Genomic DNA, 21,217 nt, shown 5'->3' on the forward strand with positions numbered 1-21,217 from the left:
AACACCCTCTGGTTTTGCCTATGAGTATAGGCACGTGGCTGGGAGATGATGTGGCTGAACAAGTTACTGTCCTTCAGGAAAGAGCTGATGCATCCTTAACCACCCTGCTGGGCGGTAACATGCATTAAACTGCATTACACTGGAAATGTGAGATTTAATTTCCATTGTGGTGTTTAAACCAACAGCTTGGAAGCAACAGGGCGGACTGAAAGGCTTGTTTTATTACTGAGGTGCAATGGATGCTTGGAGACTCTGTGTCTTTGTAACTTTTGATTACATGCCCACATAGCCACATGGTTTGTTTCACATGTCTTCGCTCAAAAAGAGTACTTTGCTTAGGTAATAAGAATGTCCTCAGTGCAGCTATTCCGGAACACTTCTTGCAGAACCGTGTGGGCTGGAATTGCTATTCCTGTCTCAGTTTATTCTAGCAGGAATTATTTTATTTGAGCTGAACCATAATAAGGATATGTACACATATAATTCAGCATTTCGCACTCAAAGAAAAGTCCATTTTTCTAGTTAAAGCAGTGTTATTCAGTGTACAGTCAAGCCTTCAGCTCACAAAATATATATATATATATATATATATAAAAAATATACTCCTAATAAATATAGCAGCTTTTCTATTGGTTTTATTTCTTTTAGTCTAAGCAGCAAAAGGATCCATGTGCAGGGAAACAGAACTACACTCTCATTTCACAAGGGAGCCCTGAGCCTTGGAGGTCACCGTACTTCTAGGACCACTGCAAACTGCCTGTAATTCTGCTTCCTGTGCTACAGGGACAAGGAAGCTGTCCTGTGGCAGTGCTGTTTGCTGTACTGCCTTTCACTGCAAAGCTGATAGGTTTTTTTATAGACCAAAAATTAAAATATATAAGAAAGTCTGATTAATCATAGAGGATAGTCACCCAATCATCCCTGAAAGCTGTGGCTGATTAAGGAGCTCAGTGAAGTTGTATCTGTTATTAAAACAGATTAGGACACTCTTCTGGAAATTTCAAAATCTGGGATTATCTGAAATATTATAGCAACTTGATTTTATTGACTAATATTTCAAAAGAAGTCAGGTCTCAAGCTCTTGGCTGCTACAGCTGGTTTTGGAACTGTCCCTTTTTCCCAGCCATTTCCCTGCTGATCTGAACTTTCTGAAAATCAGATCCTGCTGAAACGAGCAACAAGGTAAAGGCATCAGTAACAAGTTCTGGAAAAGAGCTGATGTTTAAGGCTATGTCTATTTTGCAGTGTAGTAGAGGAGAAAGCAGTGTGAACCAGAGTTATGTGCACTGAGATTGAAACACCTGAGACATACCTACACAATAGCTGCATGCTGCCTTGGGATGCCTGCTACAGCTTTAGAATTGCAGTGTGGATCCCGCTTTTGCTAAGTGAAATAATCTATTTTGGCAAAGCTCCAGGCAGCAATTTAATCAAACCATGGTGCATGCAATTAGAGCCTGAAATTCATATGTTGGCACTTAAGTAACAAGTAGTCTGTTACTTTGCTGTCAAAAGAAGCGGATTTTGCAAGTGCTTTACACCCTTGAAAATCAGGTGCTGTTCTGTATCTGAAGTCTAAAACTGCTTTGCAGAGCTTGCTGTGAACAGTGTGTCAATAAAATCAGCTTCCAGTCTGATGGGAAACATTTATCTGCTCCCACGCTGCTGAGTTTATTAGTGTAGCCACTGTCCTGTGCTAAAATGTCCACTTTCCAAGCAAACTTGCCTTTCACCCAGCTGCTAAGACAGCAAGTAATTAATAAGGCACTACCCAATGGGAGCAGAAAGGCCAGTGAGAGCCGTGTCCCTCTGTCAGGACAGACTGCAGCAGCAAATCCTGCAAACAGACTGGCTAGGGTAGCGCCAGAGGAGACTGATGTCCCTCTCACAGTGCTGGAGCTACTTCTCGCTTCTGCTTCTCTGCACTCTGGGGACAGTACATATACTTGTGGGAAATTGCCAAACTAGTATATAATACTGAAAAGGGCTTCCCAATACCTTTCTGCAAGAAGTATTGAATTAGGTACAGTTATCAAACATGTGAATCTGGTTTCCAAGTATATTTCTGGCTGTTCAAAAGTCTCGATGATAGATGGGGTCAGGTAGGTAAAACTTACATGTCTCAGAAACTCTGATATGGATTTATTGAATCCCATCAAGCATTTTGCCTATCCTCGGTATGATGTTCTTTGCTGGCAGTAGGATTAATTCTGTTGATTTTTGTCAAAATTTCCCTTCTTAACATCCCAGAGGCTGTTACGTGGGTGGCTTGAATGTGTACAAGGCTGGGGAGCACAGGAGTTCTTTGGAAAAAAAAATATATATCCAGTATGACAACAGATAGGGTTTTTTCAACACAATACGTGAGTGTTTATCACGCATTTGTTGGACAGCAGAGGCGGCTTGTTAGATGACGGTTCTGTCTGCACTTTTAAAATTTTACCACATGAAAATCTCATGGCACTTAACACGGCTTAATGAATCTAATTTCACAGAGTTCTTTTGAGACAGGCAAAAACTCCTGTGGATGTTTTGAACAGACAGTAAATTAGGCTGCTGAGCAGAATGGAATTGAAGTAAAGGAGGTTTGTCTCTGCTGGAGAAATCTCTGACCCTCTGAAGTGCAATCTTCCCTCACAGAGATTCAGCTGCTGCTTTTGGTCTCCTGAAAGTCTTTCTGGTTTTGAGGATGAGTTGTTGGTCTCATTTCCCACAGCAAGAGTGCAGCAAAATTGTGTCCCAAGGATTTCCTAATGTCTAGGTCATCACTATAGCAGAGGAACTAAGCTTTTCAATTGGAGAAATGTTCTGTCTTGTTCCTAAATGATGGTAATATACAGTGTGGGCTTTTTGTTATGATTTGGGCATCTGCAGTTCAAATTGTATAGTATTTGCTCCAGTTATTAATTTTTTTAACTTTTCTGTTTTTCTGAAATCTAAAAATATTTTAACAGTTTTTTTTTTTTCACAAATTGTCATTTTAGAAAGGCAGGAAAGAAACATTGCTTATGAACGGGCTGAAGTGTGGGCGTGTGGTAAGTGGTAACATAATCCTAATGTAAAGAATAAACAAGATATCTGTCTCTAATCTACTGCCTACACTGGCCTGTACATCCTCCCCATCTTTCTAGCTCCTGACTTGTACATTTTGTCTCACTAGAAACTCCCTTCTTTCAATTTGTACGCATTTTCCTCCATCCTCTTGTCATGCATCTCAGATAACCAACCTATATGTACTGAAAAACTGATACTAGGTTCCCAGCAAAGGTTCTCTTCTCAAGGCTAACTACACTCAGCTCCCTCAGTATGTTCTTATAGGGTATGTATCCCTGTATTTATTAAATCTTTCTTTTATTAGGAGACCCAAAGCTGGACATAGCATTCCAGATGTGGTTTAATGAGAATGGAATAAAGAGAAATGACAATTTCCATGTATCTACGGGATATGTTCCTGCAGGTACAGCCCAGCACTCTATGAGCCTAAAGTACTGTCAGATTGCATTGTTGGCAATAAGTATGAACAACAGCAAAGAGATGGGCTCCACCATAACTGTCCCCTTGGGATTAAGTAAGCTCAAAGGCACAGCTCTCAACTTGATGACAGTGTGACCCAGTGAGATTCAGTTTAGGCATTTCTGACATATTCACATGATTTGGGAGTATTTGGGCAAGGAAGACGTCAAACAATGCTACTCAGCTCACACCCAAAAAAAACCCAAAATAATGTATCGCTCTAAACTCTGATTTCTTTTTCAAGGGGAAGTTAGGAGCTTAATTTCCTTACTGATTCCAGAGGTAAAATACCTCTGTCAGCCTGGAAGGTCTTCTCTTCATTCCCTATTTGAATACTGTGGGTGTCATGTGTGGGGTAAAATACAACAGGCACCATGGAAGAGAGTGTCTAAGTAGGGGCTGTGTCACCACATGCAACAGAAAATGTCCATTTGGATTTAGCTGGACTTCAAGCTTTAGCTCCAGGAATGCATCAGCTATGCTGGCATCCCAGTGTTTTTAATTGTTAAAGGTCTTTTGCAAGGATATAAGCCAAAAGCAGAGAAGTTATTTAAGAGTCCTAGGCTTGTTTTCCCATGTAAACTTCTGACACATTGCAGAACTGAAGCAGCGGTTTCCACCAGCTTTCTCTCTCTTTGGTATTAAGAGGGCTCTTTACCAGTCAGTGAGTGTTTTCCTTCACTAAATTACTTCCAAAAGGTAAATAACTCAGGAAAAGACAATTAATTACTAACCAAATTAAAAATTATGATTTTTTTTGGTCAGCAAGGGGATGGGAGAAGACAGCATTGTTTTCAGCCATGCTCTTCTGAAAATTTTGGCAATGAAGCTGGAAAAATATAGCTAAATATTTACAGCAGACTCAATAGTTGTCACATCCAGAGACAGTGTTTGAACAGTGAGATAATTGCATCTATGAAACGAACAGCAGAAATAGGGAATACTGTCAGAATAACATCTAGGATTTCTGCAGAGGACTCAGGAATTTCTTTATATATGCGTGTTCTGTGTAACCAAAAATAAATCAAGAAGGACATGCATAGAAATGTTTTACTCTGAGAGAAGAATTGTTTGGAAATCTTTTCTTTTTCATTTTCCTGCAGAGGGTGGCACAGTGAGCTGTTGCATGTGCCCTCCATATAACGTTAACTGTTAAAGTGAAGAAGAGGTCTGTGCAGAAGACCTTCCTTTGCACAAGGAGTGCCACTCTTCTCTGAGTAAACCTGACTGGTGACTCATGTCACATTTACACAAGATGAGAAAAGGAACTAAAACTGGGCTAGATGGTTCTAAAAGCATGCAAATAGCTTCTGGAGTTAAAAGAGTCATCATTGATAAATATGGTTACTTGAGACTCATTAACTGATGCACAAGTCCTAGTCAGAAGACATAGAATGAATGTGGGTCATGTCAAGATATCCCTAACTAGTTCCTATTTTTGGTTGTTTTCTCTTGCAGTTACACCCTTTCCCACTTGTAACATGGTAGGGCTCCTTCCTTCTTGCCTGTGATCTCATGGGTTACTTACCTGTTCCTGTAAAATCATATGATCAGCCTTTCGCAAAAGGAGAAAATACTCTCATGGAAGGAAAAAAAAATCCCAAACAAAAAAAAAGCTACACAGGAATCAGTTATCTTGGGATTTTCAAAGAAGACGGCCAGGAGATACTAGCATTGTTTTTTTTATATATATTTCTTTCTTCTTCCAGGAAAGATATGCCCATTGCGGTCTGGGCACTTTAAAAATCTCATTCTAGTGAATGTTCATTTTCTGAACGTGGGACAGAAACAAAGAGAGGAACCAACAACAGGGGTCTGGCTGAGAGGTTGCAAAGGGAGGAAAAAAGTAGAGATCAAAGGGGGAATGCACTTAAAGGAGGTACAAGGAAGTCAACAAGTGCACGAGTAGCTTACATACTAGTGGAGGGTAGCCTTTTTCACAGAACAGAACTTTTAATAAGGATCTGGTTTAGCTTTTACGAGCACAAAACCACCAGAGGCTATCGCTGCACAGTTGAATGCAAAGCTCCTCTACAAGCACAGCACAAACAGCAAACACGGTCTGTGGCCCTTGCTGAACCTCTGAAGCTTCCTGCACATTTCTCCTGCCCATATCCCTGCTGGTTCCATGCACAGAAACACATATATTATGTGTTTTTTTGTGTTTTTTTTTTTAAATGAATGTAGCTCTTCTAAGGATTCTGCACTATTTTCAGTGATTATGGAAGTCACAAGCTATTGTTAAGACACTAATTGGAAAATGGTTTATCCTTGGAGGACAGAAATGGAGATGATTAGCTTTCAGGCTCCAGAAGCCCTTGGCAGACTTGTGTGACTAAAGAGAAATGATGACCAGGAAAAGATGGCCAGTAAATGAGTATATATTCAGAATTTCATGCCGGATGGTCACTCCCTTTAGGGGAGAAGCCTTAGCAGTAATGTACCTTCAAATCTTCTCTAGTGGATTAGCTACAGTTTACCTGAGACATAGCAAGGAATTCAAGAGATGACAACTGGGTACTGTTTTCTATTCTGGCATTTTTTTCTGGATGGGGCTATAATTTGGGCACAACTTCCATGACTGTGATCTGGAGGTCTTGTGACTTGGTAGCATAAAGGAACCTTTACACAGTGTTAAGGCCCTACATCAGTACAGGGGGTGTGGAATGCAAAGCTCAGCTCACCTAAGAGAATGTCTTAGTGTTTATAAAAGAGCTGACTGGAGGGAATGGATCCCAGTCTTCAATTTCAAAAGACAGGTCCAATTTTCAGAAACTGAGAAGATTAAGGATGAACAAATCCAGCACTTGAATAGTCATATTCCTGTTTACACATGCATATTCTTGACTGACCTGACCTTAGTATTTTAATCACAGCATTTGGATTAACAATGCAGGTGCTTTGCTGTGCAAAAGAAGAATGATTTGTCTTATCGATTTTACAATGTAATCGAACAACTCCAAGGAAAATATGTTTGAAATTTCTGTTGCAAATTAGGAGAGGGTGAATATTCTGATCTGACTGAAAAGCCACGAACGCAGAATAAAGTCCTCCAGACTTTGGAGAATTCACCTTCTGATCCCATATTCAGCTCAGGTTAGAAGTTTACATAATGAAAACAGTCTTTTTTACATGAGTTCTTCTGTTGCCTAAAATACTTGGCTTGGTTTTTGAGGGACCAAATGCTGTGCAGATTGGGCTCACTGCTAATTTAAACACAACATCTAAAAACTAATTATCCAGATCATCATTAACGATAATAGCCTAGCCTGACCAGAAAATAATTAAGCATTCTGCATTCTCTTGTTGTTTCTACTCTTTGCAAAAAATGCCTATCTCGCATACTGACTCAGTAGGAAAAATGTTCATTGCTGATTTACCAGCAAATTCTTTTTTCCTTGGTGGAAGGATAATGAAAGAAGCAGAAATCTGTCAGCAGGAGTATCATGAAGTGATTTGGCAGACAGCTGTCCAGACAAAAACCTGGAGAGGGAGGGTGAAAGGAGGGGAAGAAAAGGTATTGAAATAAAATGGCAAATTCACAAGAGATAAAAAAAAGGAGAAGCAGTTTCTAGTCTGAAGAGCTCAGCATTTAATGGGTTTATTTTAAGGCTAAGAAACTTCTATGTGGACTTTATGATGCTTACATCTCTGAGGCACAAGAGAAATGCTTGACAGGGCTACATCTGGAAACAGCCAGCGCCAAAGTGCTTTTAAAACAACAGGCCTTGCACACGCATCTTCTGAACTGGTTTGACATTCAGCGGTGGCGCCGTTCCAGTTGCTATTGGAGTTGCTCTGTACAGGTGAATCTACTCTGAGATTTAGTAGTCTCTTCTTCTGGCATGGCCCCAAAACACATATCTTTAATGCTTTGAAGACCTCACACTTTCAGGCTTGAGTCTGCAATGTCTACTGTTCTTGACAGGGATTTTCTTTTGAAACAGAAGGCATGACTGTCTATCTTAACAAGATGAGCAGTAGGAATGAATTACGCATTTTCTAAATAATTTGAAATCTAGAGGAAAGTTAGAAAAGAAACACTTAAGAAAGGCCAACACTATCTGTGTCAAGGGCGAGTAATCAACTGAATACTTTTTTTCTAGGTGGAAAATACTCAATGACACATTAAATGATTTGTGTCTACCTCTTTATTTTTCTGAAGAACTGTGTAAGAAAAATCTTATGTTTGAACAACTATTGGCAACTACAGGGAAGCTGTATAGAGTAATATTAGATATAACTATTGTCTGATCATCTCTCATAAATTTGAAAACTGGGCCACGCACCAATATTCATGCAGTTGTACTGCCATTTTTCATGTGCACTGAATGAAAAAGTTTCTTATCAGGACTTTATATTTTCATGTGACAGCTGCTCCATACTCAGGCTTTTGGAATTTGAAACATTAGTATATATTGGGTATAATCAGCATGTACTGCATCCAATGTGCTGCCTCAGATATGGATTTGGTCTTATGTCAGTGATCACCAGAGACTGGCTTCAAAGGGACAGATTGACAGATGTGCAAGAGGCCCTAGGGCGTTTTTGGAGCATGATGTGCCTGCCTCAGGGTTTCTGAGAGGGAAGGAAATATCTGTTCTCTTTCCTTAGCTTTAACTGCTCTTATGGATGTGACTTTTAGGCTACTTCATGTCCTTTGGACAGGCTTGAATTCAGGGTGAACTGAGAAAGAGACTGACCACAGTGACTAGACCAAAGGTACAGCAAAACCACTGCCACCTCTCCACTAGTGGGACAGGGCAAGCAGATGATGTTGCAAATTATTTTACAAGCCTTGAGATACTTGCAGCTCTGGGAATTGCTGAGACAGAGGCGATATCTATACAAATTCTGCCGATTTTTTTTCTAGTCATCTCTAGGTCACCTCTCAAACTCATTTAGATTATAACATCCACAACAACCTGCCATTTGCTGGTTTCACTTTCCCTTTGTGTGATTAGAAAAGACAATGAATAATGATTTCCTTAATTGTTTGAGTTGCCCAAGCCTTTGTAGCTATCATTTCTCCTTTCAAGATGTTTCTTTTCCAGCCCTGGAACTTACTTGTTCTAAGGGATCAGACCCAGGTAACTGGTGAACATCTCTGCTGCTCTAGCTGGTTGACAGCGGGACAAACCCAGTTCTAGTATGAAAGGTGACTGAGGTTCTGCTGGCTGAAACTATTCTCTTGTGATATGGGTAGCCATTTGACCATGTAGTCCCTGCTATGTATACACAAACAAGCCACACACTGGAACACAAAAAGGAATAAAATGCAGTTGAAATGCTTCTGTGCTCATGCATATCTAATGAACACTGGCCTTGCTCCCAAGCTGTTGGGATTTAATGCCTCAGCAAGGGCAGGAGCCAGTTCCACAATGTAATTGTGACTGAAATGAGCATTGGATGAACTGTTGACCTGTTTATGAAACAGTTTAATAAATCTCCTTGAGGTTTCTGTCACTGCTCTGCTGGTCTGTAGTACAGAAGAAAATTTTTCTCCTTTGATACTCATACAGTAATTAGGGCCTGTGCTCTGTCTGGGAAAATCATACTGCTCATGGAAGTCCAGTGGCCTCTTTCAGTCATGTCCAGTACTATCAAGGCTTGGTGTTACCCTTAGAAATACTAGATGCAGGGTCTTAGTCTAACTGAATCTTGGTTTAACCACTCACTTGTGGTTATAAGTCATGTGGACTGGCTTATTTAATTTAACCCAAAATAATGACATATATGTAAATTTTGCAGATTCAATGAAGCCAGGGGGAACTTTGGCTTGTGGACAGTGCACGCTCACAGTGGTGGGGAACTTTAGAACCTCTGAGGTTGCCTGGTCACAGGAGTACCTAGTCTAGAGAAAAGAAATATGGAAATTCTGCTACAAAAGAGCACAGATGTGTTCTTCACATCCATTTAATGGAAAAAAAATGCTAACAACTTAAAGTTTTATGATGAATTTAAGAAAAAAAGGGAAGCCAAGACCAAAAGAAATCAGCATTATGTTTATCCCTTTTGCAACTGAAACCAAGCATGCAATAAAACCATATTCGGGAGGGTATATGGAACATTTAACCTTCCTGAAACTTTACACCTTTGCAAGTCGTTACACTCCAACACCCTACTGAGACCCTATTTGGAACTAATATTGTAAAACCAAAAGCTGCAATTACAATGTGTCTGAAGCAAAAAGTAAGATATACTGAGGACATTTATCTTCTGTGCTGGACTTCTGACAGTGCTTACACTGCACTCTGCCTGGCAACATTTCCTGGCAGAAAAACTATCTTAGTATGAACTATATATGGAAGTAGAAGGAAAGACAGCAAATTTAGAATCCATTCAGAAATTGTACTGCCTGTATGGGAGGTTTAAGACCTCGTTCACTGAAGTCAGAGAATAATGTTCATTGGCTTCTGTGTGTTTAATTAGACACTAAAAACTTGCACATTTTTGGTCAGATGCAATTTAAGTTTCTGACTTAAATGCCATGATGCCATTTTCACTTTATTTTAGCCTGGAAGTAAAATAAGGATTCCTTTTTCTCATTTCAAAGTCTCATGAAATCCAAATTGTAGAATAAATACAGACTTCTGTAAAGTTTTGATTCCCTCAAGATACACCATAATTAAAGGAAGTAGACAACTGTCAGATGTTTAAATTACAACAAGTGTTTTAAGGAGTGAATCAAACTAACACAAATTCATAAAAAATTATATGCTAAACTGACCCTTGGGGTAAAATGATCAAGCTAAGACTTTCTCAATTGACAAACTTATGCAAGTAATTGTTCTGTCATGGGAATTGCAGATAAATGATTCTCACCTGATGGGTCTCCTGTGACTTACCTGTATGGAGACGCTGCTATAGGAACCACCTATGACTCCTGCAATGAGTAATGGCAAATTCTCTTGAATGGCATATGAGCCATCAGGGCACATATACTCTGTTTCATCCACTTTAGTCAAAGATGCCCTGACGAACTCCAAAGACTGTTCTAAGGCATATGTGTCCCTGGAGCATGTGTCCAAGATGTGAACTCCAAGCTTAATCCCTGGCAACAAGTAGTTGTCTTTGTTGATTTCATCAATGGCAAACAACATGGCCTCCAAGCGTTGGATGCCTCGGTCTTCATTGATTCTCCCACATTCTTCTATCCCAGTACCTTTTTCGTTGATTGGGAATAAGCCACCTAAGACCAGGTCTCCTTCTATCTTAATTTCCTTCCTTACAAAGCTGTGATCACTTAGGGAAAGGAAAACTCCTTTGGAAAACAAAGCTAACGCAAGGACTTGGAGTCTGGTGAACATCTTCATTGGTCCTGTTTTAGCAGCTCTAAGAAACATTGGTGGGAGCAAAAGTGGTCTTCAATCTTTCTGATCCATTGTTAAATTTGAAGTTCTGTTCCACAAGCCAGTGAAGAACAAGCCAACAAGTCTTTCCACTGGACCTCTAAAGAAGAGAAGTAAGCAATTAGAAAAGGCAAATGGACTTGTGAGATGTTACAAAACTTTTATTAATAAAACATAGAACAGTCATGTTAAGGGATTGCTGGATAGCATAAAAAGGAAAAACCTATTTGCCTTGTGTTCTCATAGAGTTCCTTATTCCATTTGCTTCATAAATGATTACAGGCTAAGCATTTTTTATGACAGTTATGAACAGAGATGGCAGATATATGGGGTGATATATTTGATGTTGACCACTGCTCAACAATGTTTTACATTTTGCAAGGACAGAGATCACTTCTGACATTTTTCTCATACCATCCCCTCTTATTCCATTCTCTCTTCTGGACTCAGTCTTACATATTCTCATCCACTGTGTCTCCAGCTGCTTCCAGCTTTCTCTTAATCCATGTAATTATTTTTTTTCTTATGTTGATTTGACTCAATCTACTATTCCTTCAGCTATAGGACTGTCACAGTGCTATCTCCCTGCTGTTAAATTTTGCTGAACTCAGCATTTGGCCTTCAGATCCAAAGTCTCTTGTTGAAGTCCACCTGTTCTGCCTTCTTTTACTAGCCCACTCACCTGCTGCAGGCAATGAGAGGATGGGAGAAACCTCTTGGAACTTTAACTCTATTTTTGGGCTATGACAAATGTTTGAAACAGGAGAAGCCCTCTTTTACCAGCTGGGAGCTGAAAGCGGGTTCTGTAATAGAAAAGCAATCAAGAACATGTCATGCCATTTAACTGCTAACATGCTCCCTGGGACAGCTTTGACTCAGGTCAACAAGTGGTCTTCTAAACAGTGTCTGGGCATGATTAACAGCCAAGCAGAGACCATAGATCTCCCAATAAACTATTTGAATGTGGTCACTATGTTTTGGCTATTTTGTGTTAGTGGCCATCACGAAAAGAGAGTGGTCCATGGTCCGTTTTGTTATTAGCATTGCAGTTCTGCAAGGCATTATACTAAGTGACCCTCCAAGTCTAGTTATTATGTAGAAGGCCTGGAAGTTGAACCTGGTTATCCATCAAATGCCTTAATCACAAAAACATCCCTCCTTAAGGCACAGAAGATTCTCTTGCAAGCGAATTAAGTAAAAAAAAAAAAAAAAGAGATGAAAGAGAAAAAGAAGAAACATGACAAGGAGGAGTCTTGTACTCAATGCTTGCTTAAGGCATGAAAATGCTTACGGCTGGATTTGCTCTCTTTAATGTTAGTTACAGTTCAGTGCTCTGATCAAGGGGAGAACAGAGCAGTAATGTATGTAGGATACGATTTTATTTTCATCGAGGTCAAGACAGTTTCCAATGACCTTAAAAGGAGAAAAATCAAGCCTTAGAATGAAGACATGTTGAAGAATTTTGTTAATAAATACACATACACAAAGTCTATTTACGGAACATAGATGCATGGTTTGTCCATAGACTCCTTGTCAATATGTCTTCAAGTATATGGCTACTTTGATCTCCAAATCCTCAGATAAATCAAGTGTGATAATATTTAAATAGAACACTGTAAAATTTATTTTTGTACTTACCTTTTCCTTAACATAGAGTGTATTATTATTAGAGTTGCAGGTTTATTTATAATTTAGAAACACTTAACACAAATAAACTGGAATAAGCAACAATTAGGATATAGCACTGAATTATGGATGAGCATTCTTATTGCAAGGCAGTTGTTTATCCTGGTACAATTTCAATGTTGCTGTACCAAATTATGTGAAAGGACAGCTTTTTATTCATATTTAGTCCAACACTGTTCTCTCATAAATCAATAATGTGTCAGATGTACTGTAAAGGTCTTTCTCTGCAATGCTAGTAACCGGTGTAGTCTGAACTGCAGGCTCCCTCAGCAGAATTTTCCATTCAGAAATAAGTAAGTGATATGTCAATGGAAAGCAAATTTCATCATCTTTCATTGATCTATAAGTAGGATAGTTTGATGATCATCTGTGGTTTATTAGGCAGGTCCAGAAAAAATATTATCTGGCAATGTTAGGAGGAGTAATGAAGCAACTGTATTCAGCAGTAATTTCTGTGTCAGGCTTAGAAGTATAATTTACCAAATATTATTCAAGTGTATACAGGGGTTATGAAATGGTGGTGCTATCCCATTGCAAAGAATTATCAAGCAAAAAGATGACATATGTCACATAAATAGTTTTGTGGCTAATAATGCAGCTGGGCTGACCCCCATTGTTCTCATCACTAATCCACCTTTAGGATTAAAACAGGTAAAACAATATCTGGGATTTTTTTCCTTGCAATATCCATCCTATTTACTTCTGTCACTTTTGTCACCACTGTAGCTCAGCAAACATTCTTACATTTATCCTTACAATACTGGTAAAATATTTATTTTCCCTGTTTTACACTCTGGGAAAAAAGAAGCACAGGAAGATGAAATGAGATTCTCTGAAGAGTCTAAGTTCATATTTTATTTTCTTATTGCTCACAATCTCTATCAAACTTTGAAAAGGTCTCTGCTTTCCTTCAGGAATCGAAGAACATGCTTTCAACTGTGCCCTACGCCCCCTGGTTCCCACTGAGATAGTGGTGTCGAAGAACTTCCTAAGCAAGCTGATGCCTCTCTTCCAAGCCCGATCCTAAATGATTTACCTAAGGTCGTCAGCACAACTAAGAATCAAACCTTGATCTTTTCTAGTGCTTCTCTGATACCTTAATGATAAACCTCCCTTGTTTCTCATTGCCCCTTCTAGCTTTTATATGGGCCTTCGATAAGTTCATATTAAAACCAATCTGTTTTCAACAGCCCTTCAACACTAGCAAGAACAACTAATTTTGCCAAAGAAAAGGCTTGCAACAGGATTCTCTATGAGCTTTTGTAAAACCTGCTTGGGACATGCCTAAAGCTATGGTGGATTTAGCCTGACCAGCAAGGAGACTGTTCTTATCCCCCTGACTCCTTCATAGCTGCTGTTTTCTGCAGATGGCATCACTGTCCACCTAGCATCACATCTGTATCTTAGGGATCTATGTGTCTCTGGTACATCAGCAATAAAGGCTGAAAAGGTACAAAAAAATACTTTGATGTTTCACATAAAAAGTCTATATGTAAAATTAATGATGCTATAGAGAACGCTGATTTTCCCTGCAAAGAATGCAAAGGATTTCTATGTTTTATCACTTAAACTTGTTACAGGGCCTTTATTGGGGGAAATAAAAATCAGTTATGGAACAGCAGAGGATCAGTCCCAGCAGAGGTCAAGAAGCAATTGGAGGAGGTGAGGGCTGGGAATAGTTATGACCATTTCTCTGCTTCTTCCTTGCCACTTTGTGTTGAGAGTATAGGTCTGAAGGTATCCAGGTATATAAAGACAGGAGATTGTGGGAATTCCACCGGATAAAGCCCCAAGATGCTATTTTATGTGAGTACACACTGCTGGCAAGGGGTGCCCACGGATGGGGGACATCCACCCACACCAGCTGTCTTATCCTCCTCACCTGGCATTTCTTCGGAAACTCTGAGCTTTTCACAGAGGCTTTGAAACTAGAGAGCTACAGTGCATGCAGAGTTCTGTTTTCCAGGAAAACAGGATCACCTTATCTTATGTGTTCAGATCCTTTGTTTATAAATGGGGGACAGTTACCAAGAACACAGCTTTGGGCAGCTGAGGTATTCTCCTTCTGTAGGCTCTGTGTACTGCTGCCCGTGGACTGGGATTGCAGTGTCCTGCCAAGGACCATGGGTGCTGTGCACATGTTGTGAGAAGAGGCATAAATACGAAGGTTGGTTTTTCAGGAGAGGTTTCCCCTTTGGGCTGTGAGGGAGAGATGCTTCCAGGAGCAACAGCTTCTTGGCAGTAGGAGTCCTGAAGGAAGCTGGCAGGCAGATTTGGGTGGCCAGTGAGCAGCATCACTATGGTGACAGCTTGATATGAAGAAGAGAGGTTATTTTAAAGCAGCTTGCAAAGATGGGCTAGCAACTCAGTTTCTCTCCTGTTGTCGCTAGCATGTAACTCCCACATGATTTCTCTGCAGCTTGCATAACTCACAACTGTATATATAAACATTTTACACCTATTCCAGGCTAATACAGTCCATGTTCCTCCCCTAACAATAATGAAGGTAGAACCCAGAGCTGAGGTTTGTCATTTTTCACCCAAAGTGATTTCACTACACTAGCCACTCCAATTTGGCTTTGAAGTACCCTCTTCTACTAAAAAGTTGGTTTTAGGATGTTTAAAAACCAATTCTTTAACTTTTCATTTGTATTGAATGTTTGAACTTCAGCTACAGGCGCGGTTGTTCTGTTAACATTTAAATTATGTACCCTCTCAGCCCTAGAGGTTTTGGATCTTTTATGGAAATAGGTGTAGAGCCTGGGTGCAGAAGTGATCCAAATATTGAAATGAAAACAAATCCAAACAGGCAAAAGTTAAAAGGTTTCCATTCCTTGTTCAGAAGGCTTCTCCCAGCCCTTCCTTATGTGAACTTTAGCCAGCAGCACTCAGCTTGTGAGACACCTTGACGTGGTACTCTGGAGCCCCTTCTCCTTCCACCAGCAAAGATCCACAGTGGGGAGCTACATTTGTTCTTGGGGGACACTGTGGGCACTTCCCTCCATAAAAGCAACTCACTCACCTAGTGTTAAATGAAAGCTGTGCTTGCTACTCTTGTTGAAAATACCTTTGCCTCTAACACAACTGAATAGCCAATTTTAGTGGAATATTTCTGTGCATGTAAAATGTTGATGACATAAGTCCATTATTTTTGGTGCAAGTTTGCTTATTGACTAAGGATGTGCAGATTCTTGTTTCTGTGAAAGCAACAAGACTGAGGAAGAGGATGTCTGGGTTTTCCACGTTCAGTATTCCACTGTCATGATTCTGAAACTACATCTGTGTTTCATGGCTTTGTCCCAGGGATATACTCACATCACAGCTCTGGCCTTCTGCAGATGTTCTGTTTGCAGCTCATAGAGTAGTTCCCCTTGTGCTACCAGTTCAGGGGTGAATTCTTATTAGGCTAAGTCTCTTGTCAGTCTATTTTTCTAGGTGTTGGACTCCAAGAAGTGCAGTTGATTTTGTCATTTAGCCAAATGACATGTACATGGAGTGTGATCATTATTACATGAGTGACAATTTTGCTGATGACTTCTACTATACAGCTGTAAACTTTCCAATTTTTCACTTACAAGACTAAGGACGGAATAAGAAACTTTGCTGTGAGCTGAGACACCTCAAATCTCCTAGCTATTTTTCAACACCATTAACTAGTAAATGGCACAATCTACACGACTGGGCTGAGACTCTGGAGGGATTTCCCCTCATCCCTACCATATTCTCTGTCCTAAACTCCCCCACATTTGTTTTTCTTTACAGTATTTTGCAGGACTCCTCTGTTTACCCAGCTTCCTGAGAAAGGATGCAACGAGAGTTGACATGGGTGCTGCAGAAGATTATGTTTAGCTTTAATGTGGCTGCCTCCCTCTTAGTAGCCACATATTTTTGCTGTGTTATTCAGGACTGTAATGTGATGTTGTGGTGCCTGGGGCCATATGTCTACTTGGTATCACCTACCACCCTTAGTAAACTTTCTTTGGAGGAAAACTGTGCTCAGTGGAAGGTCACACGGGAGGCAGCCCACGTATGTACCCTTGTTGTGCATCACAGCATTGAAGTTAATAGATCCATCAATATATCTGTCTCTGAGGACACCCTATCGGAGAGGTATCTGTCTCGGAGCCCTCACTGTGACCTAGAAATCTTACCCAATGGAAGCATGTTCCTAAAACAATTCCAATTTTGGCTCAAAATTCTGGTGTATATTTGAAGACTGACAAAACAAATTAAATGCCATGATTTTTTCCTCTCAGATATCATCAATAACCAGCACAGCAACACTGTTTATCCAACACGTTTGGCACATTTATATGTGCTCTACCAGAATGTGACCTTAATGCTTGATGAGACCTGCACTGAAACATAAGATGCCTCACTTAATTGAAGAAAAGTGATGGACAAGCTTGAGTCTCCTTACCAATTGTAATTAGAGAAGCCATCACCTCTGGAAGAGAAATATTTGTAAAGGAACCCAAGCCTTATGGTGACAGATATGTGCCAGGTACACAAGTTGCTTACATCCTGATTCTGGTTGGCTGAAATCTGATAGCTAAAATCAGGAAGATAAAAAAAAAGAAAAAGTTGCAGAAAATACACTGAGGTGGAGAAAACAAGTAAGTTTCTTTCAAGGAAATGGAGAAATTTCCTTCATGAAATCTTAATCAGATGCTGACACATAAATGTCCTGGAAATGAATCAAAATGCTTTAAATTTCAGTTGCTGGCTGTTATACCTCAGATTTTTTTTGTCTTTCCTTGGGAAAAATGACAAAAATGGGTTTACAGCTGGGTAGTTTTGTGATTTTCCCTTCCACTTGAAAATCCATACATGAAAAACATTAATTAATACAATTACCACTGTCAGCAGCATGAGAGTACAAGCTGTACAAGTTCATACCATGCCTAGCATATTGTAGAAGAATTTGAAAAGCCCTAAAAATTTAGGAGCAATTTCAAAATAAGGAATGACATATAAAGCAAGAAATAACATGCTAGTGTAGAAGGAGAACACTATTCTTTAAATACAAACTTAAGCTCTGTTACTTTACAATGAGAACAAATATAACCAGAGCACTTCATTATTATTTGTACTGTGTGGGCATCAACAAGTGATGCTTTCTGTTTTCTACAATGTCAACATACAACAGATGCCCAGCCCTTTCCTCAGAGATCTATAATATATTCATCTTGTTTCAAAAAGAGAATTTAAGATAGTTATCACACAGGAAAACAGATATCTCTGATGTGATGCTTTTGAAGTTTCTAGATATTAAAGGACTCTATTAATTTGCCCGGTAAGGAACAAGGAGCCCCTGGAGTTTACCAGACTCTAATGTGGTGCGGAAATATGAGTCTTTGCTACTTGTAATATTGAATGAGTGCATTTGGCATTGACTGAATCCTTCTGTAGTAAATTTGATCTCAACAGAGCGAGCTGGAATGAGCAGACCACCAGAGCCAGAGATCTGGGTCAGGCCGCACAGTCTCCTAACTCATTAGACTTTGTTCCATACCTTGACAATAAGTATGTTCAAGTGTATTGAGAAGTCCAGCCATGAGCCTGGGGCTTTGCACCATCTGGACAATTTGTGGTGTAATGATCTTGATGTAATGCAGGGTTAGACCTTTGAAAGTCCCACCATTTTCCCGTCTGTCTTTTTTGGATTGAGCTGAATGCTGCTGCTTTTTATCCATCTGCTTATTTCTTCCAGGCATTGGTGACAGCTGAAAGCACACCAGCAGACACAGTAACGAATAGACAATGCTGTCTGCTTATTGATTGTGTGTTAGTTGACTTCAGTCTCAGTCTCCCTGTGTGGTCTGAGAAAGACAGAGAGGAAAAGTGAGAGTATAAAGACTTTAGGGACAAAGAAGCATCTGGCTCCTGTGACCTGTGGATGTCACTGCAATTATTCCTGATAGGTGGTGCAAGAACATCATCACCATGCTAAGGCCAACAATGTCAAAGGCTGGGTGAACAAGGTAATGGCATAAATGTAGAGGGGACATGAACAAAGTGAACCATGACAGTATCATGTCCTGATATAAAACTTCTAACTAAGAGGAGCTTTAATACTTGTGCTTAATGCAAATAAAGCTTAGCTAAGTGAAGTTAACAGCAACCTAAGTATAGCCCCCAAGCACTATCTGTGCATTTAGTCTTTGAACAAGTATTTATCCTTTCTTTCTTATTTGATTTTTAAGCAACCTTTTTTTTTTTTCTGCACTGGCAGAGCTCACTTCTGTCTCATGCTTGTAATCACTCTTCATCTCTCTGCAACATCTGAAGGGTTTTTCTTGCACTCAGATCTCTCTGTGAGCTTCTGCCCATGGTCCAGCTGAGGTGCTCTGCCTGTGAGTTCTTGGATCCCTCTGAGTGGCATTGTTGTGAGCTGCCAGATTTCACTCTCATCACTCCTCTGGCAAGACTTTTCCCTCACATCACAGCTACAGGACCAAGATATGGCTGAGCCTCTGCGTATTTGGAGGGCAGAGTCCTTTCTCACTACTGCTTCTGTTGAGATTCAATCTGGCTGCCAGCACAGCCAGCCTTAGAATCATACAGGCTTTACAAAGCAGTCAAGTGTGCACACTTTCTCTTCTCTATCTGTACATGGAATGTGTTCTGCTGCCACCCAGCCTTTTCAAATGGGACCTAATACTGGCTTGGAGCCCCACATACTGGCATTCAAACCTGGCCCAGTGCGCCTCCACATAACTGGTCAGGGCAGTAGAAACTTTTCTGAAACAGCAAAGGCTACTGGCAGCAGTAAGCAAAGCCCCCTCCAGGGCTCCTGGTTGTCCCCCATTCACTTAGCCATAAGTCAAATAAAAGCTTCCCAGGCTGGTGGTCCCACCCTTGTCTGGTCTGAGCTCTATCTCCAAGCTTGTCGTAGCAGTACAAAAACCTCAGCTGGGAATTTTCCCGGTTAAGATGATTTCTATCATTTGTCAAGCAAGGCAATGTTTCTCACTCTGACATACACACTGGAAGTGCTTCAGAGCAGCAGCTGCTGCCTTGCCCATGGCTCATCACCACCAGCCATTTACTGATGAGATTCATTCTGCATAACTTGCATACTTAGCATATGGCAGCATTTTAGGCACCTTTGACCTTTCCCAGGACAATCTCCTGACTATTCTGACTTAAGAAAGACAGAAGGTGTCTCTGGAGACATTCAAAGGTACAAAAAACTTTCTAATGAAAACTTAGTTTAGGCAGACTAGTTCATCTAGCATCTACAACATATGATTAAGGCAGTTGCATGATTACATGCATAGGATCTCACGTATTGGTCATACGTTTTGTTGTGTTATTGATAGCAGCACAACACAACAGAAAGGGATCAAAACAGGGAAAGACTGTTCCAATTTCAAAGAAAGGAAAGAACCGTATAGCAGTGGATTGTATCTCTTTGTTGCTGACCTTTTTTTCTTTTAGCATAAAAGGATTAAAAAATTAACAACAGTAGCTTCTCTCAAAATGATCCCCCCCTCCCCAGAGCTTAAACTGGTAACTCTTCCATCACGTGAATGTTACCTCCAGGCTACAGCATTCAGCAGAGTGTGAAATCACAATTAACAGAGCAAGTGTTTAGTAAGTGAACAGAGACAGCTGCAAATTGCATCCTGCTATTAGCTGATTTTAGAACAAGGATGTTGAACAGCTTCATAATTACTGGGCTGTGGTGTGTATTAAAAAAACATTAATAAAATATAATTGATGGTGAATTGTGCTTATTGCTTTTCTAATTTTGATCACAAGTGTCACAGAAGTTTACTGGAAACAAAAGCTGCCCTCAGCTATCTACATGAACTGGATTGTTCTAAAAATTTACTGAATTTGATTTACAGCTATTGTAAATCACTAAACTACTGAAACCTGACTTAGAGATCCAATTTGTTTTTATTTTCTGTTCAGCAAAGAAAGGTGTGAGATTGCCTTGCCTCTGCCAGAAAATATCACTGGGACCTTGATAGAAAAAATATCCTCAGTCTCTCAGACCTGCCATCCACTTGACTTGCCCTTAGAAGCAGGTAATGTCGCTAACAGGGAACAGGAGCTGGCAGTTTCCATGCACTGAGAAACAAGCCACAGTATAGAGCTGTACTTAGAAAATACTCACATGCATTTGCCTCTGGTGGGCCTAAAATTATTTTCAAAACTTAAATCCTGATTTCTTACAGGAACCTAGTAATGTTTAATTCTGATCCATGACCCTGTCTGGGCTCATGGATGGACAAGGTATGCTACAGTAAGTTTATAGCTACATCTTTTAAACTTGGATGCCCTGTTGTGAATTTATGGACTCTAGAAAGGACATTCACAATCAGTCTAATCTGGGGCTTTGACAGAAATTGGGTCCCAGCCAGCGATGCCAAATGGCTGCTCTTCTGCATCAGTTAGTGCTACAGGGACCAAAACCACGCACTTGCAGGCTGAGAATTCCCAAAGCACTTAACTTCAGGCATTGCTTGTATTTGCTGGTCAAGGTGACATCTAGCTTATTAGTCAAATTCACTCAGAGTAGGACTAAACTCTGCCAAAGCGCCCAAAAACACTCAGTTATGTAGGCAGGATCTTCCTCAAGCCGTAAGTATTTAAGCTCATAGTTTTCTCAACCCACAGAGAGGTGTCATAAAGTCAGGAATAAACCCCAGGAG

At 40.1% G+C, this 21,217-nt stretch overlaps 1 protein-coding gene across 4 annotated transcripts in view; it reads right to left on the reverse strand.

The window, feature by feature from the left end:
• The window catches only part of GRM3 (glutamate metabotropic receptor 3), a 105,428-nt gene that overhangs the window by 32,185 nt on the left and 52,026 nt on the right, over positions 1-21,217 (reverse strand). For all 4 annotated transcript variants that reach the window (XM_069873784.1, XM_069873954.1, XM_069873868.1 and 1 more), the window contains one exon: positions 10,362-10,965. In XM_069873784.1, coding sequence (XP_069729885.1) covers positions 10,362-10,859 — 498 coding nt within the window. In that variant the 5' untranslated portion in view covers positions 10,860-10,965. The remainder of the gene's footprint in view (positions 1-10,361; positions 10,966-21,217) is intronic.

Source organism: Phaenicophaeus curvirostris, chromosome 1 (genome assembly GCF_032191515.1).
Source record: "Phaenicophaeus curvirostris isolate KB17595 chromosome 1, BPBGC_Pcur_1.0, whole genome shotgun sequence".
Classification (NCBI taxonomy): Eukaryota; Metazoa; Chordata; class Aves; order Cuculiformes; family Cuculidae; genus Phaenicophaeus; species Phaenicophaeus curvirostris.